The sequence below is a fragment of the Ranitomeya variabilis genome, chromosome 5, assembly GCF_051348905.1.
Source record: "Ranitomeya variabilis isolate aRanVar5 chromosome 5, aRanVar5.hap1, whole genome shotgun sequence".
Lineage (NCBI taxonomy): Eukaryota > Metazoa > Chordata > Amphibia > Anura > Dendrobatidae > Ranitomeya > Ranitomeya variabilis.
Genome location: NC_135236.1, coordinates 661,021,276 through 661,047,996, shown reverse-complemented (window position 1 = coordinate 661,047,996; position 26,721 = coordinate 661,021,276). Strand labels below are relative to the sequence as shown.

Below are 26,721 nucleotides of genomic sequence, written 5' to 3'. Positions count from 1 at the left end.
GACATAAAATCAAGTTTTAATGTTAAATGCATTTTTCATTTATTATCTATCTATCTATTATGTATCTGTCTATTATCTATCTGTATATAGAAAGAGGAAAATTAAAAATCTTGAAATTTTTACTATGGCCAACCACCTCAAACTCCATGTTGAGATCTTGGACATGAGCAGCAATAGATGGACTCCGACCCAATGTTTTGTGTAGAAACCTTTCGAGCTTCTAATATGAACATGCAGAGAGGTCACTGTATAGAATGGGGAAGATATGAGCTCCAACATTGTCTGTTGTGAGTGGTGAATCATGCATTATCTACTGTATATAGAGGTGTTATCAGTCATTGTACAGGAGGAGGAGGAGGTGAGCTGTGATATCACCTATTGTGAGTGGTGGATCCTGTGTTATCTACTGTGTATAGAGGTGTTATCAGTCATTGTACAGGAGGAGGAGGAGGTGAGCTGTGATATCACCTATTGTGAGTGGTGGATCCTGTGTTATCTACTGTGTATAGAGGTGTTATCTGTCATTGTACAGGAGGAGGAGGTGAGCTGTGACATCACCTATAGTGAATGGTGGATCCTGTGTTATCTACTGTATATAGAGGTGTTATCAGTCATTGTACGGGGGGAGGAGGTGAGCTGTGACATCACCTATTGTGAATGTTGGATCCTGTGTTATCTACTGTATATAGAGGTGTTATCAGTCATTGTACAGGAGGAGGAGGTGAGCTGTGACATCACCTATTGTGAATGGTGGATCCTGTATTATCTACTGCATATAGAGGTGTTATCAGTCATTGTACAGGGGGAGGAGGTGAGCTGTGACATCACCTATTGTGAATGTTGGATCCTGTGTTATCTACTGTATATAGGAGGTTGTTGTGAATTCTGTTTTTGGCTCCCTCTGGTGGCTACTGGTGGTACTGGTTGACTTTGGTCTTGTGTTTCCAGTGCACCTGTTTTCATCAGGAAATTGGGAGTTTCCTATTTAGTCTGGCTTCTCAGTCACTCTAGTGCCGGCAATCAATGTTACCAGAGCATCTCTGTTGCTTGCTACCTGCTCCAAGTCTGCAATTCAGCTAAGTTGAAATCTTTGGCTTTTTGTGTTTGTTTTGTCCAGCATGCATTTATATTTCTCGTGCTGCTGGAAGCTCTAGTGATCTGAAATTACTACTCCGGTGTCATGAGTTGATAACGGAGTTAAGGTAGTTTCAGGATGGCTGCTTAGGGTTTTGAGGTAACCGCGAAGTCCTCTTTTGTATTTTCATCTATCTAGTCAGAGGGCCTCACTTTGCTGAATCTATATTCATACTGCGTTTGTGTTTTCCTCTTACCTAACCGTTATTACATGTGGGGGGCTACTATAACTTTTGGGGTTTCCCTGGAGGCAAGCCAGGTCTGTGTATTCCTCTTATAGGGGTAGTTAGCTCTCCGGCTGGCGCGAGGTGTCTAGGGATACAACGTAGGCACACCCCCTGGCTATTTTTATTTGCGTGTTAAGTTCAGCATCGCGGTTACCTGAGATACCATCTTCCTAGAGCTAGTCCGTTTTTTGCCCATGTCCCTGCCATTGGGAATCATGACAGGAGGTGTTATCAGACATTGTACATTAGAAGGAGGTGAGCTGTGACATCACCTATTGTGAATGGTGACTCCTGTGTTCTCTACTGTATATAGAGGTGTTATCAGTCATTGTACAGGAGGAGGAGGTGAGCTGTGACATCACCTATTGTGAATGGTGGATCCTGTGTTATCTACTGTATATAGAGGTGTTATCAGTCATTGTACAGGAGGAGGAGGTGAGCTGTGACATCACCTATTGTGAATGGTGGATCCTCTGTTATCTACTGTATATAGAGGTGTTATCAGTCATTGTACAGGAGGAGGAGGTGAGCTGTGACATCACCTATTGTGAATGGTGGATCCTGTGTTATCTACTGTATATAGAGGTGTTATCAGTCATTGTACAGGAGGAGGAGGTGAGCTGTGACATCACCTATTGTGAATGGTGGATCCTGTGTTATCTGCTGTATATAGAGGTGTTATCAGTCATTGTACAGGAGGAGGAGGTGAGCTGTGACATCACCTATTGTGAATGGTGGATCCTGTGTTATCTGCTGTATATAGAGGTGTTATCAGTCATTGTACAGGGGGAGGAGGTGAGCTGTGATATCACCTATTGTGAATGGTGAATCCTGTGTTATCTACTGTATATAGAGGTGTTATCAGTCATTGTACAGGAGGAGGAGGTGAGCTGTGACATCACCTATTGTGAATGGTGGATCCTCTGTTATCTACTGTATATAGAGGTGTTATCAGTCATTGTACAGGAGGAGGAGGTGAGCTGTGACATCACCTATTGTGAATGGTGGATCCTGTGTTATCTACTGTATATAGAGGTGTTATCAGTCATTGTACAGCAGGAGGAGGTGAGCTGTGACATCACCTATTGTGAATGGTGGATCCTGTGTTATCTGCTGTATATAGAGGTGTTATCAGTCATTGTACAGGGGGAGGAGGTGAGCTGTGATATCACCTATTGTGAATGGTGAATCCTGTGTTATCTACTGTATATAGAGGTGTTATCAGTCATTGTACAGGAGGAGGAGGTGAGCTGTGACATCACCTATTGTGAATGGTAGATCCCGTGTTGTCTACTGTTTGTAGAGGTGTTATCAGCCATTGCAATCCTGTGTGTAATGAAAATTAGACTAATGAGAAGTCTTCTGTAAAGAACAGGAAGTGTGAGTCTAACATGAGGTCCAGTGTGAAAATTGAAGAATTTCAGTTTTTTTTGTGTGGATAGGTAATTTTCTGAGGACATGTCCCTTTAAACCATGTAAGCAATTGTCTGATTGGTATAATGCCATAAGAAAAGAGGAAAACAAATATATTTCCAATGTTAGTTGGTTTAAATACTATAGCGTATCCTGACTATTGTCCAGTTTAGGGCCTCCGATTAAATATATATATATATTTTTATTTTGACAGTCGTTTTCCGGTTAATTTATAATGTGATCAATCATTCAAATTTCCTGGTTAATTCTTTCTTTTAGAACATATTAAAGTTTGCATCGATGAGGATGGAAATCCCAGAAAGGTATTTATGGTTATCGCGGCTGCTGGGTACACATGAATTGACCAATTTATGCGCTAAGTATTCTCGTTTTTTTCCTATTTTCTAAAGCAGTAATGCAATTAAAATTTCAGATACTTCATGTTTTCATGCCATAGCGCTACAGAGTGCAACTTTATTTGTTAGCTAACATTTTTTACCTAACCTGAACTAGTTTTGATTGGATGACACTTGCACTTATTAAAGGGAATCCGTCAGCAGTTTTCTTGTTTTGTAACCTGACAGCAGCATAACGTAGGGGCAGAGACCCTGATTCCAGTGATGTATCACTTAGTTTATTGGGTGCAGCAGTTGTGATAGAGTCACAGTTTTCTTCTCTGCAGATGCAGCAGAGCTCGGAATGCTGAGCTGTGTATAACACCGCCCACACCACTGATTGGCCACTGTATTGCCAATCAGTGCTGGAGGTGTGGTTGGACTAGGAGGCACCAGACACCTCGTCCTGTAGTGATAATCTCCTGCTGATAAAGCACTGATTGTATTGCAGCAGAGTAAGTGATTCATCTCTGGAATAAATTCCTCAGCCCCTACGCCATACTGCTCTCAGTTTACATAAAAAAGACCTGCTGACAGAATCCCTTTAGGGAGACCAGTTGATCATGTAGTCTTAGTGGCCATGCTCCATGCTCCTCTATCTATGACCAAGGTTACCAGCCACATCAAGGCTCTTAAAGGATCAAAACTGGATTTATATGGTAGCTACTTCCTACAGATGGCACCTACGGGTTTCTTTTCCTCTGGGAGAGAGCTAATTTGCATGTATTTTCCCCATAGTGCCTTGGCAGTAAAACCATACTCAATTGGTCTCCAATGAAAGCCAGTGATCACCCAAAACGAGTGGGGGTTAACTTCACATGTTAGGGTGGGCACCTCTAGTAGGTCTCATGAGCATGAATCTAATATATAATTGCCTAGAATACTACTTCCTGCAATTTGTGCCAACTTCCGTGGCTTTGTCCGGAGCTAATGTCCGGAGATAATGTCCGGAGCTAATGTCCGGAGATAAGTGACGTCACCAGTGTCCTACACCCAGGCAGAGCACAGTGGCCCCAGGCAGCATATGGGGCCCAAGGCAGAGCACAGGGGCCCCAGGCAGCATATGGGGCCCCAAGCAGAGCACAGTGGCCCCAGGCAGAGCACAGGGGCCCCAGGCAGCATATGGGGCCCCAGGCAGAGCACAGTGGTCCCAGGCAGAGCACAGGGGCCCCAGGCAGCATATGGGGCCCCAGGCAGAGCACAGTGGCCCCAGGCAGAGCACAGGGGCCCCAGGCAGCATATGGGGCCCAAGGCAGAGCACAGGGGCCCCAGGCAGCATATGGGGCCCCAGGCAGAGCACAGTGGCCCCAGGCAGAGCACAGGGGCCCCAGGCAGCATATGGGGCCCCAGGCAGAGCACAGTGGTCCCAGGCAGAGCACAGGGGCCCCAGGCAGCATATGGGGCCCCAGGCAGAGCACAGTGGCCCCAGGCAGAGCACAGGGGCCCCAGGCAGCATATGGAGCCCAAGGCAGAGCACAGGGGCCCCAGGCAGCATATGGGGCCCCAGGCAGAGCACAGTGGCCCCAGGCAGAACATGGGGCCCCAGGCAGAGCACAGGGGCTCCAGGCAGAGCACAGTGGTCCCAGGCAGAGCACAGGGGCCCCAGGCAGCATATGGGGCCCCAGGCAGAGCACAGTGGTCCCAGGCAAAGCACAGGGGCCCCAGGCAGCATATGGGGCCCCAGGCAGAGCACAGTGGTCCCAGGCAGAGCACAGGGGCCCCAGGCAGCATATGGGGCCCCAGGCAGAGCACAGTGGCCCCAGGCAGAACATGGGGCCCCAGGCAGAGCACAGGGGCTCCAGGCAGAGCACAGGGGCCCCAGGCAGCATATGGGGCCCCAGGCAGAGCACAGGGGCCCCAGGCAGCATATGGGGCCCCAGGCAGAGCACAGGGGCCCCAGGCAGCATATGGGGCCCCAGGCAGAGCACAGTGGCCCCAGGCAGAGCACAGGGGCCCCAGGCAGCATATGGGGCCCCAGGCAGAGCACAGTGGCCCCAGGCAGAGCACAGGGGCCCCAGGCAGCATATGGGGCCCCAGGCAGAGCACAGGGGCCCCAGGCAGCATATGGGGCCCCAGTTAGAGCACAGTGGCCCAGGCAGAACATGGGGCCCCAGGCAGAGCACAGGGGCCCCAGGCAGCACACGGGGCCCCAGGCAGAGCACAGGGGCCCCAGGCAGCATATGGGGCCCCAGGCAGAGCACAGGGGCGCCAGGCAGCATATGGGGCCCCAGGCAGAGCACAGGGGCCCCAGGCATAGCACAGGGGCCCCAGGCAGCATATGGGGCCCCAGGCAGAGCACAGGGGCCCCAGGCAGCATATGGGGCCCCAGGCAGAGCACAGTGGCCCCAGGCAGCATATGGGGCCCCAGGCAGAGCACAGTGGTCCCAGGCAGAGCACAGGGGCCCCAGGCAGCATATGGGGCCTCAGGCAGAGCACAGTGGCCCCAGGCAGAACATGGGGCCCCAGGCAGAGCACAGGGGCTCCGTGTGCCCCAGGCAGAACATGGGGCCCCAGGCAGAGCACAGGGGCCCCAGGCAGAGCACAGGGGCCCCAGGCAGCATATGGGGCCCCAGTTAGAGCACAGTGGCCCCAGGCAGAGCATAGGGGCCCCAGGCAGCATATGGGGCCCCAGTTAGAGCACAGTGGCCCAGGCAGAACATGGGGCCCCAGGCAGAGCACAGGGGCCCCAGGCAGCACACGGGGCCCCAGGCAGAGCACAGGGGCCCCAGGCAGCATATGGGGCCCAAGGCAGCATATGGGGCCCCAGGCAGAGCACAGTGGCCCCAGGCAGAGCACAGGGGCCCCAGGCAGCATATGGGGCCCCAGGCAGAGCACAGTGGCCCCAGGCAGAGCACAGGGGCCCCAGGCAGCATATGGGGCCCCAGGCAGAGCACAGTGGTCCCAGGCAGAGCACAGGGGCCCCAGGCAGCATATGGGGCCCCAGGCAGAGCACAGTGGCCCCAGGCAGAACATGGGGCCCCAGGCAGAGCACAGGGGCTCCAGGCAGAGCACAGGGGCCCCAGTCAGCATATGGGGCCCCAGGCAGAGCACAGGGGCCCCAGGCAGCATATGGGGCCCCAGGCAGAGCACAGGGGCCCCAGGCAGCATATGGGGCCCCAGGCAGAGCACAGTGGCCCCAGGCAGAGCACAGGGGCCCCAGGCAGCATATGGGGCCCCAGTTAGAGCACAGTGGCCCCAGGCAGAGCACAGGGGCCCCAGGCAGCATATGGGGCCCCAGTTAGAGCACAGTGGCCCAGGCAGAACATGGGGCCCCAGGCAGAGCACAGGGGCCCCAGGCAGCACACGGGGCCCCAGGCAGAGCACAGGGGCCCCAGGCAGCATATGGGGCCCCAGGCAGAGCACAGGGGCCCCAGGCAGCATATGGGGCCCCAGGCAGAGCACAGTGGCCCCAGGCAGAGCACAGGGGCCCCAGGCAGAGCACAGGGGCCCCAGGCAGCATATGGGGCCCCAGGCAGAGCACAGGGGCCCCAGGCAGAGCACAGTGGCCCCAGGCAGAGCACAGGGGCCCCAGGCAGCATATGGGGCCCCAGTTAGAGCACAGTGGCCCAGGCAGAACATGGGGCCCCAGGCAGAGCACAGGGGCCCCAGGCAGCACACGGGGCCCCAGGCAGAGCACAGGGGCCCCAGGCAGCATATGGGACCCCAGGCAGAGCACAGGGGCCCCAGGCAGCATATGGGGCCCCAGGCAGAGCACAGTGGCCCCAGGCAGAGCACAGGGGCCGCAGGCATAGCACAGGGGCCCCAGGCAGCATATGGGGCCTCAGGCAGAGCACAGGGGCCCCAGGCAGCATATGGGGCCCCAGGCAGAGCACAGTGGCCCCAGGCAGAGCACAGGGGCTCCAGGCAGCATATGGGGCCCCAGGCAGAGCACAGTGGTCCCAGGCAGAGCACAGGGGCCCCAGGCAGCATATGGGGCCCCAGGCAGAGCACAGTGGCCCCAGGCAGAACATGGGGCCCCAGGCAGAGCACAGGGGCTCCAGGCAGAGCACAGGGGCCCCAGGCAGCATATGGGGCCCCAGGCAGAGCACAGGGGCCCCAGTCAGCATATGGGGCCCCAGGCAGAGCACAGGGGCCCCAGGCAGCATATGGGGCCCCAGTTAGAGCACAGTGGCCCCAGGCAGAACACAGGGGCCCCAGGGAGCATATGGGGCCCCAGTTAGAGCACAGTGGCCCCAGGCAGAGCACAGGGGCCCCAGGCAGCATATGGGGCCCCAGGCAGAGCACAGGGGCCCCAGGTAGCATATGGGGCCCCAGGCAGAGCACAGTGGCCCCAGGCAGAGCACAGGGGCCCCAGGCAGAGCACAGGGGCCCCAGGCAGCATATGGGGCCCCAGGCAGAGCACAGGGGCCCCAGGCAGCATATGGGGCCCCAGACAGAGCACAGTGGTTCCAGGCAGAGCACAGGGGCCCCAGGCAGCATATGGGGCCCCAGGCAGAGCACAGTGGCCCCAGGCAGAGCACAGGGGCCCCAGGCAGCACACGGGGCCCCAGGCAGAGCACAGGGGCCCCAGGCAGCATATGGGGCCCCAGGCAGAGCACAGGGGCCCCAGGCAGCATATGGGGCCCCAGGCAGAGCACAGTGGCTCCAGGCAGAGCACAGGGGCCCCAGGCAGCACACGGGGCCCCAGGCAGAGCACAGGGGCCTCAGGCAGCATATGGGGCCCCAGGCAGAGCACAGGGGCCCCAGGCAGCATATGGGGCCCCAGGCAGAGCACAGTGGCCCCAGGCAGAGCACAGGGGCCCCAGGCATAGCACAGGGGCCCCAGGCAGCATATGGGGCCCCAGGCAGAGCACAGGGGCCCCAGGTAGCATATGGGGCCCCAGGCAGAGCACAGTGGCCCCAGGCAGAGCACAGGGGCCCCAGGCAGAGCACAGGGGCCCCAGGCAGCATATGGGGCCCCAGGCAGAGCACAGGGGCCCCAGGCAGCATATGGGGCCCCAGACAGAGCACAGTGGTTCCAGGCAGAGCACAGGGGCCCCAGGCAGCATATGGGGCCCCAGGCAGAGCACAGTGGCCCCAGGCAGAGCACAGGGGCCCCAGGCAGCACACGGGGCCCCAGGCAGAGCACAGGGGCCCCAGGCAGCATATGGGGCCCCAGGCAGAGCACAGGGGCCCCAGGCAGCATATGGGGCCCCAGGCAGAGCACAGTGGCTCCAGGCAGAGCACAGGGGCCCCAGGCAGCACACGGGGCCCCAGGCAGAGCACAGGGGCCTCAGGCAGCATATGGGGCCCCAGGCAGAGCACAGGGGCCCCAGGCAGCATATGGGGCCCCAGGCAGAGCACAGTGGCCCCAGGCAGAGCACAGGGGCCCCAGGCATAGCACAGGGGCCCCAGGCCGCATATGGGGCCCCAGGCAGAGCACAGGGGCCCCAGGCAGCATATGGGGCCCCAGGCAGAGCACAGTGGCCCCAGGCAGAGCACAGGGGCCCCAGGCAGAACATGGGGCCCCAGGCAGAGCACAGGGGCCCCAGGCAGAGCACAGGGGCCCCAGGCAGCATATGGGGCCCCAGTTTGAGCACAGTGGCCCCAGGCAGAGCACAGGGGCCCCAGGCAGCATATGGGGCCCCAGTTAGAGCACAGTGGCCCAGGCAGAACATGGGGCCCCAGGCAGAGCACAGTGGCCCCAGGCAGCACACGGGGCCCCAGGCAGAGCACAGGGGCCCAAGGCAGCATATGGGGCCCCAGGCAGAGCACAGGGGCCCCAGGCAGCATATGGGGCCCCAGGCAGAGCACAGTGGCCCCAGGCAGAGCACAGGGGCCCCAGGCATAGCACAGGGGCCCCAGGCAGCATATGGGGCCCCAGGCAGAGCACAGGGGCCGCAGGCAGCATATGGGGCCCCAGGCAGAGCACAGTGGCCCCAGGCAGAGCACAGGGGCCCCAGGCAGCATATGGGGCCCCAGGCAGAGCACAGTGGTCCCAGGCAGAGCACAGGGGCCCCAGGCAGCATATGGGGCCCTAGGCAGAACACAGTGGCCCCAGGCAGAACATTGGGCCCCAGGCAGAGCACAGGGGCTCCAGGCAGAGCACAGGGGCCCCAGGCAGCATATGGGGCCCCAGGCAGAGCACAGGGGCCCCAGGCAGCATATGGGGCCCCAGGCAGAGCACAGGGTCCCCAGGCAGCATATGGGGCCCCAGGCAGAGCACAGTGGCCCCAGGCAGAGCACAGGGGCACCAGGCAGCATATGGGGCCCCAGTTAGAGCACAGTGGCCCCAGGCAGAGCACAGGGGCCCCAGGCAGCATATGGGGCCCCAGTTAGAGCACAGTGGCCCAGGCAGAACATGGGGCCCCAGGCAGAGCACAGGGGCCCCAGGCAGCACACGGGGCCCCAGGCAGAGCACAGGGGCCCCAGGCAGCATATGGGGCCCCAGGCAGAGCACAGGGGCCCCAGGCAGCATATGGGGCCCCAGGCAGAGCACAGTGGCCCCAGGCAGAGCACAGGGGCCCCAGGCATAGCACAGGGGCCCCAGGCAGCATATGGGGCCCCAGGCAGAGCACAGTAGCCCCAGGCAGAGCACAGTGGCCCCAGGCAGCATATGGGGCCCCAGGCAGAGCACAGTGGTCCCAGGCAGAGCACAGGGGCCCCAGGCAGCATATGGGGCCCCAGGCAGAGCACAGTGGCCCCAGGCAGAACATGGGGCCCCAGGCAGAGCACAGGGGCTCCGTGTGCCCCAGGCAGAACATGGGGCCCCAGGCAGAGCACAGGGGCCCCAGGCAGAGCACAGGGGCCCCAGGCAGCATATGGGGCCCCAGTTAGAGCACAGTGGCCCCAGGCAGAGCACAGGGGCCCCAGGCAGCATATGGGGCCCCAGTTAGAGCACAGTGGCCCAGGCAGCATATGGCGCCCCAGGCAGAGCACAGTGATCCCAGGCAGAGCACAGGGGCCCCAGGCAGCATATGGGGCCCCAGGCAGAACACAGTGGCCCCTGGCAGAACATGGGGCCCCAGGCAGAGCACAGGGGCTCCGTGTGCCCCAGGCAGAACATGGGTCCCCAGGCAGAGCACAGGGGCCCCAGGCAGCATATGGGGCCCCAGGCAGAGCACAGGGGCCCCAGGCAGCATATGGGGCCCCAGGCAGAGCACAGGGGCCCCAGGCAGAGCACAGTGGCCCCAGGCAGAGCACAGGGGCCCCAGGCAGCATATGGGGCCCCAGGCAGAGCACAGGGGCCCCAGGCAGCATATGGGGCCCCAGGCAGAGCACAGCGATATTTTGGACCACTGTGCGGTGTTTCAGACCCCCTGTGTGATGTCTGAGGCCCCGTTCTTAAGTATATTAAAGATTAAAGTAACGTATATTAAAGTATATTATAGATCAAATTTGACACGTTTATGAGCACCATTGAGTGATATACTCAAGAATGACATAATTTTTCAACATTTTATGGTTTCAAACTGTAAACACTCAGAGTTTTTTTTACTTCAACCAGAAAACCTTAACGGTTCATAAAAAACTTGACTGTTCAGGATATGATAAAAGTCATAGTATTCTGAATCTTTAACTTATAAAGATACCTTTACATGGGGTGAATATTGGTTCCAGAGAGGCTTTCGGCCGATAATTGTACACATGGCTGGTGACAGGACAATACAATATAAACGTTCAAAGGTAAACACTGATAACATTAAAATCTAATATATAATTGCCTGGAATACTACTTCCGGCAATTTGTGCCAACTTCCGTGGCTTTGTCCGGAGATAATGTCCGGAGATAAGTGACGTCACCAGCGTCCTACACCTGCTCAGGGTGGACAAAGATATATGCCTTCGTGGTGCGCGGCACTTTTCTGATTGGTTGCCGCCTGCCGCGAGCGACCAATCAGAAACGTGCCGTACTGTGACACACTCCGCCCGCCATTTTGGTGTGATTTTTGAATTTTTACCTCACAGCAAGTTTCTACTGCGTGGAGGCGGTCCCAGTGACGTCGCTCTTCAAGCTCCTGCCGAATTTCGTCAAAAAAATGATAATACCATTTACCAAAACTATATATATTTAGTTGTGAAGTGGTTCAGGGACATTTTCACACCAATTTTGAACTTTTGTTTGGTGTTTTCTCCATATACTGCCTATTATTCACTGACTGTTATACTGAGAGACTGCCGTTTATTAACCTCTTCTTTGCCACACTGGGTATATTGTTCTATTATTTGCCACATAAGGTCATTGTCCATTATTGCCCAGCAATTTCTCTGCAATATAAACTGCCTATTTATTAATATCTGCATTCCTGCAAAGAACTATTGCCTATCATTAACTGGCTATTTTCCTACTACCTGACACTGCCTCTTATTAACCTGTTGTTTGCCACCACCACGTTTAAAGCTGTTTAGCTTAGCCAACATGAGCTCTAATAGTAAGGATACTAATGACACACAGCCCAAAGCTGCTGATGGCGCACGTAAGATTAGGTCTGATATAAAGTATACTAATAATGCAGAGCAAAAAGACGCCGATGCCGCACGTAAGCGCAAACAGCGTGTTAACAAGAGTACAGAGGATAGATGCAAGCGCCTGGACACTGTTAAGTATACTAATGACACAGAGTCCAAAGCTGCTGATGGCGCACGTAAGATCAGGTCTAATATAAAGTATGGTAATGATGCAGAGCGAAAAGCCGCCGATGCCGCACGTAAGCGCAAACAGCGTGTTAACAAGAGTAAAGAGGATAGATGCAAGCGCCTGGATACTGTTAAGTATACTAATGACACAGAGTCCAAAGCTGCTGATGGCGCACGTAAGATTAGGTCTGATATAAAGTATACTAATAATGCAGAGCAAAAAGACGCCGATGCCGCACGTAAGCGCAAACAGCGTGCTAACAAGAGTACAGAGGATAGATGCAAGCGCCTGGACACTGTTAAGTATACTAATGACACAGAGCCCAAAGCTGCTGATGGCGCACGTAACATCAGGTCTGATAATAAGTATACCAATGACGCACAGCGAAAAGACACCGATGCTGCACGTAAGCGCAAACAGCGTGCTAACAAGAGTACAGAGGATAGATGCAAGTGCCTGGACACTGTTAAGTATACTAATGACACAGAGCCCAAAGCTGCTGATGGCGCACGTAACATCAGGTCTGATAATAAGTATACCAATGACGCAGAGCGAAAAGCCGCCGATGCCGCACGTAAGTGCAAACAGCGTGCTAACGAGACTACAGAGGACAGACACAAGCGCCTGGACACTGTTAATGCTGCTTGCAATAAACGCATTACTAATGAGTCTTTTGAGGACAAAACTAATCGATTAAGTAATAAAGCTGCTGCTGCACGCTCTCAACGTTGCAAACATAATATTTCCACGTCCTCAGTTATAGATTCTGCCCACAATACAGCTTCTTTGTCTCCATTCATAGAATGTGTGCAGCCTGAAGCTCCTTTAACCGTTGGTAAATCTGCACGTAAGCGTAAACACTGTCCTACTTACACTCCAAATGATAAACGCCGTCGCCTGCACACCGTTAAGTCTGCTTATAAGACATGCTTCACACCTGACTCTTCTAAGGCAACAAACAAACCATTACCAAATGCAGCTGGTGCACGCCGTGAACGGCGCAAAAAAAACCGCTTGCACCTCCATATTAATAAACCCTGACCACGATACACCTTCCAACTCCCCAGTGATTGAATCTGTGGACAGTGAAGATCCTCTACCAGGTCCACGTTTTATATATGTTGGCTTACAGAAACATTCCAATGCTCCGTTACCACAACCTGTACCTCAACATCCTACAGGTTTTACTAATGATGACAGTACCATAGTAGAACACTCCTGTGGTCCTATGAACTATTTATGTGAACATTGTCAAGCATTACATTTTAATGCTGAGACACCAGCAGATAAAAATTTTACTCTGTGTTGTCACAAGAGTAAAGTGCATATACCTATACCCCAATATCCCGAGGTCTTTAAACGATTGCTGACAGGGGAGAGTGAGTTCAGTAAGAATCTCATGGAAAATATTCGTAGTATTAACAGCTCATTTGCTTTCGCCTCCATGGGTGCCAATATATCCCCTCCACCTGGACATGGCCCTTACTGTTTCCGTATACATGGACAAATATATCATCGTACTGGAACCCTACATCCCAGTGATGATCAAGTTCCAGCTTATGCCCAACTGTATATTTTGGATACCGCTACCGCAGAGGCGTAGCTAAGGGTTCAGCTCAGGGGGGGCGAACCTTCTGAGTGGGCCCCTAACCCTTGATTACAACTATGGTGGCACACTTTAATCATGGGTATAGGGGGAACCTCAGTAGATGATCCTGCTGTAATCGAAAAAGTATAATGGCCCCCGCTTTAGCCCCCACGTTGTATCTTTCTTGGATCCTGGACTCTGTCCCTTTCTGTGGGCTGCAAATTGCAGAAAATAAAAACAACCAGTAAATGCGTATAGAGTCCATCATATGGGAATAGGTCCCTGAATGAAACCAGGTAACCCTAAGGGTATGTGCACACGTTGCGGATTTCTTGCAGAAATTTCCTGAAGAAAACCGGAAATTTTCTGCAAGAAATCCTCATTTTTTTTTGCGTTTTTTTTGCGGTTTTTTTGCGTTTTTTTAGCATTCTGCAAGCGTAATTAGCTTGCAGAATGCTAAAGTTTTCCAAGCGATCTGTAGCATCGCTTGGAAAACTGACTGACAGGTTGGTCACACTTGTCAAACATAGCGTTTGACAAGTGTGACCAACTTTTTACTATAGATGCAGCCTATGCCGCATCCATAGTAAAAGATAGAATGTTTAAAAATAATAAAAAAAATAAAAAAATGCTTATACTCACCCAGACATCTCCTCAGCGGCGTCCGGCTCCTCTTCCTATAGCTGGTCTGTGCGCGCAGGACCTTCCGTGACGTCACGGTCACGTGAGCGGTCACATGACCGCTCACGACCAATCGCAGGACAGTGACGTCATCGGCAAGGTCCTCCACCGCACATCAGCTACAGGAACCGAATGGCAGCGTGCAGTGGAGGCGGGAAGACATCGAGGGTGAGTATAGGACTGTTTTTTATTTTAATTCTTATTTTTTTGACCACTTATATGGTGCCCAGTCCGTGGAGGAGAGTCTCCTCTCCTCCACCCTGGGTACCAACCGCACATAATCTGCTTACTTCCCGCATCGTGGGCACAGCCCCGTGCGGGAAGTTAGCAGATCAATGGACTCCTAGGTGTGCGGAATCCCCTGCAATTCCGCATTTTAATGAACATGTTGCTTTTTTTTCCGCGATGCGATTTTTTCGCGGAAAAAAAGGCTACATTTGCACAAAAAATGCGGAATACACTTAAAATAATAGGAGGCATATGTAAGCGTTTTTTTCGCGTTTTTATCACGTTTTTATAGCGAAAAAACGCGAAAAAAACGCGAAAAATACTGAACGTGTGCACATGGCCTAAGGGTATGTGTCCACGTTCAGGATTGCATCAGGATTTGGTCAGGATTTTTCATCAGTATTTGTAAGCCAAAACCAGGAGTGGGTGATAAATGCAGAAGTGGAGCATATGGTACTATTATACTTTTCCTCTAATTGTTCCACTCCTGGTTTTGGCTTACACATACTGATGAAAAATCCTGACCAAATCCTGATGCAATCCTGAACGTGGACATACCCTAAAGAGGTGAATGGAAAGCAAGAGGAAAGCAGAAGAAAGGGGGGGGGGGGAGGTAAAATATCACACAATGAAAGAAGAAAGTGCGCCCCCTGTATGTCATCTCTTCTTTTTTTCCCTTCTCCCCATTTGCGGGCCATGTTATTCAGACTGAGTATACATATGCATCTATATGTGATTGTAATTATCTATACTCACCTACTGGCTGTTCCCATTTTTATTCTATTTGGTTTTTCATCATATATATTTATACTCAACTTTATGGGGATTTTTATGATGTTTGTTACCTTGTATTTACTGATATGAGATGATACACACTGGACTGATAGAACCCTGACCCCAGCTGCAGGACCACATTACAAGAGATAGAGAGAGACTGAGAGACAGACAGAGAGAGATAGACAGAGAGACTGAGACAGAGAGAGCGAGACCTAGACTGAGACAGAGAGACTGAGAGAGACAGACAAAGAGACACTGAAGAGAGACTGACAGAGACGGAGAGAGACTGACAGAGAGACAGACAGAGATTGAGAGACAGAATGAGAGACAGAGACTGACAGAGACTGAGAGCGAGACAGAGAGCGAGACAGAGACAAACAGAGTGAGACAAAGGCTGAGCCAGAGAGAGACTGCCAGAGAGTGTCAGAGAGAGACTGACAGAGACCGAGACTGACAGAGAGACACAGAGAGAGCGCTAGACAAAGACTGAGACAGAGAGACAGTGAGAGACAGAGACTGACAGAGAGACTGAGAGAGTGACAGAGTGACTGACCCTGAGAGACAGAGACTCAGAGAGACTGCGAGAGAGCGAGACAGAGCGAAACTGAGAGAGCGAGACAGAGACAGAGCGAGACAGACAGAGAGCGAGACAGACAGAGAGCGAGACAGAGTGAGCGAGAGCGAGACAGAGTGAGCGAGAGCGAGACAGAGAGCGAGACAGAGACAGAGAGCGAGACAGAGAGTGAGCGAGACAGAGAGTGAGCGAGACAGAGAGTGAGCGAGACAGAGAGCGAGCGAGACAGAGAGCGAGCGAGACAGAGCGTGAGTGAGACAGAGAGAGAGAGACAGAGTGAGAGGGAGACAGAGAGCAAGACTGACAGAGAGCGAGAGAGACAGAGCAAGACAGAGCGCGAGACTGACAGAGCGAGAGAGACAGAGAGCGAGACTTACAGAGAACGAGAGAGACAGAGAGCGAGAGACAGAGAGAGCGAGACAGAGAGAGACTGACAGAGAGACAGAGAGCGAGAGAGACTGAGAGAGACTGACAGAGACAGAGCAAAACGGATGCAAGAAATCTCAGGGACTTGTCAGGAGGGGAACAGTGTCCTGCCTCTTCCTCACTGCACAGTGCAGTCACCTCCAGCCCCCTGCAGCTTGAGCTCCTACGTCGTCCTGTCTCCTGTCCTGCTCCTCTGTGCAGGGCTCAGAGAGGGAAGAAGCAGCGTCCTGAAGTCTCTTCAGCTGCAGCCACCACACAGCCGGCTATGTGTGCTGTCTGCAGTATGCTGGAGGCAGCAGGTACAGTGCCGGCACCCAGCGTCCCCAGGTACATGCTCCTCTACAGGACAGACCGCGGCAGTGCAGGGAGATTCTGTCCCTGCTCTGCTGCAGAGGCTAGCTCAACTATATTGGCGTGCAAGTAGGCTAATATAGTTAAGGGTAGCGTAGCTCCAGGTGGGCCCCCTCTGAGCTCGGGGCCCGGGGCGACCGCACCCTCTGCCCCCCTGGTAGCTACGCTACTGCGCTACCGCGAATGAACAACGTTTAAACTGTGAACAAAATCAAAAATGTCATCCCACTTTGATGAGTATAATTGCTCTTCAGTTAGACAATGTGAATCCCTTTGTTGCTGCCTACAAAATGTTACGAGATGTGGAACATGAAGAACATCTTAAAGCTGAAGCTAATGGCACTCTCATGCCAAATATCATCATGGCCCTTAAACAAGATCGGAATCAAGACCCTCGCCGATATAATAATCCAACTGTCAATGAAGTTGCTGTCGTATTTGAAAATGACAATGGAGAGCCACCATTTAATCGTGATATTTTAATACATTTACAACCGGACCCCAAAAATCCTTTGGCGCCAAGAACACAACAGGTCAGCATTCTACACAGTAATTTAGATGCTTTACTCTATCCTTTATTTTTCCCTTACGGAGACCAGGGCTGGCATGATGGCCTCAAGCAACAAGGGCAAAGTCCACGCAGAGTTACACAACTGCAATATTACTGCTATGTGCTGTCTGTCCGTAATCAGTTTAATCCACTCCTGAATGGTGGCAAACTCACTCAGCAGTACTTAGTGGATGCTTATGTGAAAATCGAGGCAAATCGCCTAAATTATATCCGTCAACACCAAAAGGATTTGAAAGTAGAGTATTATTGTGTACTCCAGGAACATCTCCAGAAAAAATCCATTGAGAAGGGCATCCCCATTGGAAAAACGGTCATTTTACCATCTTCGTTTGAAGGCAGTCCCAGGAATATGCAGCAGCGGTACCAGGATGCCATGGCTATTGTGACTAAATATGGTCGTCCTGATCTATTCATCACCATGACCTGTAATCCGAAATGGAATGAGATTACTGAGAATTTGGAACCTTGGCAGCGTGTGGAACATAGACCTGATTTGGTGGCACGTGTTTTCAAAATAAAACTGGAAGCACTCTTAAAAGGCATTAACAACGGATTATTTGGGAAAGTTTGCGCTATGGTTCATGTAATTGAATTTCAAAAACGTGGCCTTCCACACGCTCACATTTTGATTATTATGGACAGCAACTCCAAATTAAGGACTGAGGAGGACATAGACAATACAGAGTGGGCTGAAATTCCCAATCCTACCCACTACCCTCACCTCCATAAAATTGTTCTCCAACATATGATTCATGGTCCGTGTGGAGAACACAACCCAAATTCTCCCTGTATGGATCTGGGGAAGTGTACAAAAGGTTTCCCTAAAGATTTGCAACCAAGAACCATCATAGCTAAGGACGCCTATCCTACTTATCGCAGACACTTTGGCCCATCTTTTCAACACCATTCTAACATGATTGACAATTCGTGGGTGGTTCCATACAATCCGTTCCTGCTATTAAAATACAAGTGTCATATAAATGTCAAAAGTTTGTGGTTCCATTCAGGCTGTGAAATATTTATTTAAATACGTCTACAAAGGACATGATAAAGCCAATCTTGAAATCTGCCAGACTAACATCCAACATGATGAAACACACCAATTCATGGATTCAAGATATGTCAGTGCACCAGAGGCAGCTTGGCGAATATTCTCATATCCAATGCATAAACAATCTCATAGCATCATTCGCCTTGCTGTACATCTACCGCATTCTCAGCCACTCTATTTTCATGAGGATGACTCTATTGGAAACATCAAACAAAAGCTCCATCAAAATTCTACACTTATGGCCTACTTCAAGCTTAATCAGAACGACCATCATGCTCATATTTATTTATACCGTGAAATTCCCGAAAACTATGTTTGGAAAGAAGGTTCTTGGGGAGTTAGAAAGCGAGCAGGTGGTTCTGTGATTGGACGAATGTATACTGTCAGTGTGAAAGACCAAGAACGCTACTATTTAAGTTTGTTATTGTTACATGTGAAAGGTGCAACCAGTTTTGACAGCATAAAAACTGTACACGGAGTCACACATGAAACCTTCAAAGATGCGGCATTAGCTCTTGGCTTACTATTTGATGATAGGCTGTGGAGAAATACATTACTTGATGCCAGTATTCTCAACATGCCAGCACAGCTACGTGACATGTTTGCCTACATTTGTATTTTTGGTCCTCCAGCTAAACCTCGGGACTTATGGGATGAATTTAAGGAACACTTTGTAGAAGACTACTGCTATGCATACCACTCCGACACTCTGGAGTGTGTCAATTGTGAAGGCTATGCTATGACAGATGTCCAACATGTTCTTAAAGCTCATGGCAAAACTTATACTGATTTTAATTTGCCACGTCCAGTCAAGAAACAACACCTCCTCCCACAGTATGATAAAGATTATGAGTTATCAGCAGCTGCTGAAATGAAAGCTACTCTAAATGAGGACCAACTTTTTGCTTTTGATGCTATCACTCAAGCTTTAGAAGACACTAATTCTACAGCAAAGTGTTTTTTCCTTGATGGTCCTGGTGGCAGCGGAAAAACGTACCTATATCATCTACTCCTACATCAGCTAAGAGGACAAGGAGACATTGTGTCACCTGCTGCCACTACTGGAATTGCCGCCAACTTGCTACAAGGTGGACGAACCATTCATTCTCTTTATGGGATTCCAATTCCTGTGAATGAAACATGTGTTTCCAGGATTAAGAATGATACCGATGCAGCAAAAGATTTGCACAGCACTAAACTTTTTATTATTGATGAGTGCACAATGCTATCCAAATATGCATTGCATGTCATTGATAGAGGTTTACGTGATGTCATGACAACAAATGTAGCTCACAAAGAAAAAACACCGTTTGGAGGTAAAGTGATTGTTTTTGGAGGCGACTTTAGACAATGTCTTCCTGTCATCCCTCATGGGACAAGAACTGATGTTGTAGAGAGCTGTATAAAATATTCACAACACTGGCAACATTTTACTCGCCTGCCACTTATTAACAACATGCGCTCCATTGATCCTCACTACAGCAGTTGGTTGCTTCAACTGGGAAATGGTGAACTATCTAATGAACATAATCTTGGAGATGATGTAATTGAAATTCCTCCAGACATGGTATGCACTGGCTGTTTAATAATTGAAATTTTTGGAGATAATCTTTGTATTGATGTGAATGACACCGAAAGCATAAATACAGCTGCATCTCATGCAATTTTATGTCCAAAAAATGAGGACGTTGAGAAAGTCAATTCCCAAGTCATGGATTTATTGATAGGTGACTATACTGAATATATCAGTGATGATTCCATCGATCCTGATGAAGCTGATGACCTCGATCAATACCCACTTGAGTTTTTGAATTCACTAACACCAACTGGAATGCCTTCACATCGGCTGAAACTTAAAATTGGCACCATTGTCATGTTATTACGTAATCTGAACACGAACAAAGGTCTCTGCAATGGTACGCGGCTCATTGTCACTGCCTTACATGCCAATATCATACTGGCTAAAGTAATTAGTGGGTCAGCAGCAGGAAATGTGGTATTCATTCCACAAATTGATTTGTGTCCATCAGAGACTGGATTACCTTTTAAATTAAGACGGAGACAATTTCCCATCAAGCCCGCATTTGCAATGACCATAAATAAATCTCAAGGCCAGACCCTCCATCGGGTTGGCATTTATCTACCAGAACCTGCTTTTGCCCATGGTCAATTGTATGTTGCTTTTTCCAGGGTGAAGCAATGTAGCAATGTGAGGGTTAAAGTGGTTAATACACCACTTCAAGGACAATTATTGGCTGATAGTACTAAAGTCTTCACACGTAATATTGTGTACAAAAATATTTTAGTTTAAAGTTACTTTTCTTTTTTTTCATTATTCAGTTTTTCTAATAACATAGACAGCAATAGGTAAATTCTATGTATAGAGATAAGGAAAAAAAACAAAAACAAAAAAAAATTAGTGTAGCCATAGACATATAGATTTTAAGTACTTATGTAGGAAATACGTATATAACATACGTACTCATTAGCATATAGGGTTAATAACTCTATATCATATCTACATAAATTTAGAAATATGATATATCAATACATATTTTTATAGGTAAGTAGAACACACATTAAGTACAAGATGTAAGATGTGTATCATCCAAATGCCTGTATTTGGTGATAGGAACCTGTATTTGAAGCTCCAGCAGTATAGCTGCTGAGAGATTTCATTTTGTTTTTAAAAAGGGTGAGGTTTTTGTGAACAGGTAAGAGACGGGTGGGATGGCTGTTCACACACATCTCTATCTCCAGGTGTGTTCTGTACATAGAAATAGATATATAGATAGGTACATATTTAGATAGATAGGGAAAGAATAGAAATTTTGCTTTCACATCAACATTTTTCTGCTATTTGGAGAATTTATGGTGGAAAAAAGGCTATTTCTGCACTTCCTGCCTAAGGGCTGACCCACGCCACTCTTGCTGTAAGTTGCATGCAATGTATACGGAATTTGTACTTCACTTGCGGCAGGTGCGGCACATGTGGTTTCTGCAGTTTTCGCCTCAAAATCTCCACTTACCAGTGTTTTTGTTGTGGCTGCATTTAATGCAATTGCCGAAGCCGCGTTTGCCGCATTTACTGCAAGTTAACTCCAAGCTTCATCTACATTGCATGGCACTTGCTGAAAGTGTGTTGTAGGTCAGTTCTTTGGTGCCAAGTGTGGAAGTTGTATTGTTTTTAACATTACTTCTGCAAATATCAGAAACATGCAGATGTGAAAGAGGTCTGAGTATTAAGAAATAGGAATCAGTTAGTTAGGACCCATCAGTTCAAAGGCTACCGTGACGTGGTTGATGGGCATGTTTATATTAGCCCATCGGTGTACTATGAACGTTGATTTCTTAAATTTTACACTTCTGTAAAAATAAACACAAAAAATTTGGGTACACAAAAAGGCTTTTATTTCTGTTGTACCTATTAGAATTATTTAAAATGAAGGCTTAGCTAAGCCCAAGAGATGATTAAAAACGTTTCATACCAACCCATCAGATGTAAAATTACTGTGAAAATACCTGATGGGCACACAAGTATGCGCCAGTATGGGTACTAAGAGCCCTTCCACATAATAATGAAATATTTTAAAATGTCATAGAACATACCAATATACATAGTTATTGATACATATTATTTATTATTTACATTATTGTTCTTAAGCAAAGAACCGTTGTTGTGGCATTTGCCACAACACGCAAAGTTGTCGTCTGATGTCTTTCATCCCTCTCCTCATAAGCATGTTCATGGATCCTGTGTAACTGTACCTTAAATAACAAGAATTGTCAAGAGCTGGTGAGTGCAGCCATTTTTTGTTCTTTCTTACTATTATTTATTAATTGTATTATTCTTACATTTGAATAAATAAAGTATATATGGATTCTAGACTCCCGATTCTTTAGAATCGGGCTGCCATCTAGTTAGATATAAAATTGTATAAGTGGGAATGTCATCGCTGGGCTCAACCTTGACTTACAAATCTCTAGGCAGCATCTAGGGATCTATTGAACTGAAATATTTTAGAGTAGATTAGAGAGGTGAATATTCTATTCAGACATGTCTTAGAGGGACACAATACTTCTCACACTCCCACTGATGATTCACATGTGTTTCATCACGTCTGTAACTTTTTCCTACTTTCTAGCAAAGTCCAGAGGTTGCATTTAACCTGACTCCACCATAAGGCGCCGAAACAAAGGGAAATAGTAACTGGACCTTTATGCTGAAAAACTACATCTTTCTCCAAGTCCATATATATATATATATATATATATATATATATATATATATATATATATATATATATATATATATATATATATATACAATTATTAATAATTAGGGATGCTGTGGCCCTTGTGTATATAAAGAGATTCCGACTATTTTACAAAATGTACACGGAACTTTCAGACAACTTGATCCCAATTCTTAGATACTGTGATAAATAGATAATCTACAAATCATTTGATCCAAAAAATTATTTTTTTTTACCCCCGAAAAATTACTCAAGAGTGACGACCACTAGGTGTCTCTGTCCGTCTGTTTTCTGCCAAGCATAATATGCAGCGTCATCTAGAGAGATTACTGGAAGTGTAGGATGGGCCTTTGTCTTTCTACAGGAAGTAGAGGGGTGGGTCTTTGTCTATACAGGAAGTGGGGGCTCTTTGTGTTTCTATAGGAAGTAGAGGGGTGGATCTTTGTCTCTACAGGAAGTGGGTGTAGGTCTTTGTCTTTCTACAGGAAGTAGAGGGATGGTCTTTGTCTCTACAGGAAGTGAGGGTGGGTCTTTGTCTTTCTAGAGGAAGTAGAGGGATGGGTCTTTGTCTTTAGAAAAAGTGGGAGTGAGTCTTTGTCTCTACAGGAAGTGGGAGAGGGTCCATGCCATTCTACAGGAAGTGAGGGTGGCTCTTTGTCTTTCTACAGGAAGCAGAGGGGTGGGTCTTTGTCTCTACAGGAAGTGGGAGTAGGGTTTTGTCTCTACAGGAAGTGGGTGCGGGGTTTTGTCTCTACAGGAAGTGGGAGAGGGTCTATGCCACTTTACAGGAAGTGGGGGTAGGTCTTTGTCTTTCTACAGGAAGTAGAGGGCCGATCTTTGTCTCTGCAGGAAGTGGGAGTGGTTCTTTGTCTTTCTACAGGACGTAGAGGGGTGGGTCTTTGTCTCTACAGAAAGTGGGAGTTGGTTTTTGTCTTTCTACAGGAAGCAGGGACTGGTATTTGCCTCTACATAGAAAGTGGGGTGGGTCTTTATCTTTTTACTGGAAGTAGAGAGACAGGTCGTTGTCTCTACAGGAAGTGTAGGGCAGGTCTCTGTCTTTCTACAGGAAGTGGGAGCGGTTCAGTGTTTTTCATCTCCTGCTCTCCTGTCTGTCAAATTGCATGCATATATAATAGAGAGAAGGACTTTCAGTTAAGGGCAGGCTAGCCATTGGTCAACAACATGGCCAATGCATGCTTGGAAGTGAGAAAAAGGAAGTTCTGGCTCCTGTGATACTGACAGAAGGCTGATGAAGAGAATCCATTCATTCAGTAGAAGGGAGGTTTAAGGGCGGGAGATTCGGTACAGTTCTTGAACATATATTAGTATGTACCCCAAAGGCAGCTTTTACTGGTTGTCAGAGGTGTAGTAAGACCTTGTTTTTCTCCAGCCTTTGTGTTAAAGGACAGGTACATTTTAAGATCTAGTAATAAGGCTTGACAATGGACCATGTACTGTAGATCTGAAACATGTTGCCTGGGAGTGCAGCAGATATTTATTTTCTGCCTTTTTAATTTTTGTGCCAACCATTTGTAAATTCTTGGATAAATTGTCCATAAGTATTAAAAAAATGGCAACTGTAGGGTACAGTATGGGCACAAAGAGGTTAGACTGAGCCATAATAAGGTTCCAGTATTTACTCTGATGTCTCCTTGGTCAGTCGTCACCTAGATCTGTGTCCTGTTTACCATAAAGGTCCATCCACTTGAATGTTTCCTGCTTTTGTCATGTAGACCGGAGATATGTGGACGCTACAAGACTCATGTCACAAAGTCACATGTCTGGATGGCGGCATAACCAAACTAAGTAACACTGGAGTAGACTGTACGAAGATACCACAACCGATGTGTGACAACGATCTACCCGCCATAAAGATGAAGGAGAGGTGCGGGTGTCGATGGGTGTGCCCGTGTAAGTGTTGCATCTACATTTTTCAATTTTGACAGATGGAGTAAGCCATTTCTTACCCAAAAACCCAAAAGTTTTAAAATGTTCGTTTTGCAAAGAAATTACCTTTTTTTTTAGTAACTTGTTGGTTTGCAAATTGAAAAAGTGTCAACCAAAATGACGACCCTTTCTGTAGTGTATACAAAAATGGGACAGAAAAATGGCAGCCATGTGTTACTTCATTTCATCCCTTGACTTAACCTGAAAATGGTTGGAAGAGGTTAGAAAATGTAGAGCAACAAATGACTCCAGTGTCACACAACCCCCAAGATTTGCCTGTAATCTGTAGCCATGGAGGCACTTAGGTCTACATTGGAGCTTTATGCAGAAAACGGTAAATTTTCAGTAAAGATTTTTTCCCGGTTTTATTTTAGTTGCACGATAGCAATGTAAAAAATTGCTGAGAAAATGGACATACTCTTTAAAAGTGTCCAAAACACTACTTACCTGCAGATATAGGGTTAATCGGGTGGTAAATAATGTTAAAATCCTGCCTGGTCACCTTACTGAAGCAGCAGCTAAAGGGAAAAAATGAACTTCTTTCCTCCCTGAAGCTGCTCACTTCTAGTCCTCGGAGTGTGCACAGATCGGTTACACTCACCGCTCACTACGGAGATTGCGGCTGTAGTCACTCTCTCTCAATTTGATTGACAGCTGGCTCTGCACACACAAACACACACATGCTACAGAGTCGGCTGTCAATCAGCGTTACAGGGAGTGATTACAGCCCACTCACTGTGTAGTGAATCGCTCCATGAATGCTGCCTACTAGTGATGATCAAACGTGTTCTGATCAGGTGTTACTCGAGCATGATCGGGTGCTAACTGAGTGTCTTCGGCGTGTTCGAAAAATATGTTCGAGTCCCTGCGGCTGCATGTTTTGCGTTTTTTTTGCTAGGCAATCCCTGCATGGGTTGCGGCTGTTGTACAGCCGTGAGACATGCATGCGCGGGGACTCTAACATATCAGATTTTTCAAGTGTGCCGAAGTCACTCTGTTAGCACCTGAACATGTTCGGGTAACACCTTATCCGAGCATGTTTGCTCATCACTGCTGCCTATAACTGGAAGCGAGCGGCAACAGGGAGGATATAAGTTCATTTTCTCCCTGCAGCTGCTTGTCCAGTAAACTCAGGTTTTAAATGCAATTTACCTGCAGATTTATCCCACATTTTGGAGATAACCGGTTCTTTTTAAAGGGTTATTCCACAGTAGAGGTGATCACTAGGAGTCAGACCACCAATCTTGAGAACGTAGTTCCAAAACAATCCGTTAGAATAGAGCAGTGATCGTTCATTGTTAGTAGGACTGTCGGAGATCCCATTCAGTCCCGTAGATAATAAATGGAGGCACTCCATTCTAACTGGGTATTTGAGAGCTTCATTCTCGGGATCGGTGATCATCTTAGTTTGAAGGAGATCATTTTGCCGTAGGTGCTGATCTCGAGGTGACAAAGCCATGCCGGATGAATTTCTTAAAACAGAGTGACCCAAAATATTGTACATGTGAGACAATCGTATCTTCTCGTTCCCTCCTCAGGTATTTGTAAGGGAAGTTCCAGCCGACACATTGTCACCTTTGATGGACTTAATTTCAAACTTCTCAGTAATTGCTCCTATGTGTTGTTTAATGACCCAAAAAACAATCTGGAGGTCATCCTGCAGAATGGTAAATGTGGGTCATCGAGTGGTCAGACCTGCATGGATTCAGTGAGTGTGAAGTACAACGGAGACACTGCGAAGCTCTCATACAATATGCAGGTAACCAAGCGCTCCTTCTGTCTTCTTAATTGTTTCTTGCCTGGGTATAAAAATCCCAACATTTTAAAGACAATGTACTGCAAATTTACTGAATTATTACAAGGTAGGAGGGATATTCTGAACCCTCATGTTATCTGCACCAGAAGCGACAAAAATTACCATCCCTCTCCGGAGGACCAGATACATCCGTGTAATACATAGACAACCCATTGATTTGGATGAACAACATGTAATTCCTGGTTTCACCTCTGGGAGTGCTGCAGGAAAATTGTACAGTTATTCATCACAGATCAGAGCTGATCACTGGGATTTCGAGTAGGGGGAAACTTTTGTGATAAGCTTATTAGGGATTGTCCAAAACAGAGTTCCAGGAAAGAAAAAAAATTGCCGAAATTAAAGTGTTCTAGTACCATAAAAGAATGAAGTTTGAAGCTGAGGTTTTCAGAATGAATATATGAAGATGAATGGTGATCATGGGGGACATATAAAATAAAAATAAGACTCTAAATAGAATAACTCATTTTGGGACACTCACTTCCTCTAATTCCTGTTTCTCCCTATCTGACATCTGGTAAATCCTACAAGGTCCCCGCTGGTGTCTGTTTCCTGATTCAGGATAAATGACCGTTTTGCCAATCAGTCATCACAGGAGTGATGTACCTCAGTCAGAGTTTGGTTGAGCACCATTTCCTGACTGTTGAGATGGACCAGCAGTGGAGACTGGTGGGGGACCTGGGAAAACTCATTACAGGGGTAGTGAGGGAT

At 48.8% G+C, this 26,721-nt stretch overlaps 1 protein-coding gene across 1 annotated transcript in view; it reads left to right on the top strand.

Moving 5' to 3' along the window:
- The window catches only part of VWF (von Willebrand factor), a 204,303-nt gene that overhangs the window by 102,513 nt on the left and 75,069 nt on the right, over positions 1 to 26,721 (top strand). The window contains exons 33-35 of the mRNA XM_077266531.1: positions 3,054 to 3,097; positions 23,984 to 24,161; positions 25,736 to 25,956. Coding sequence (XP_077122646.1) covers positions 3,054 to 3,097; positions 23,984 to 24,161; positions 25,736 to 25,956 — 443 coding nt within the window. The remainder of the gene's footprint in view (positions 1 to 3,053; positions 3,098 to 23,983; positions 24,162 to 25,735; positions 25,957 to 26,721) is intronic.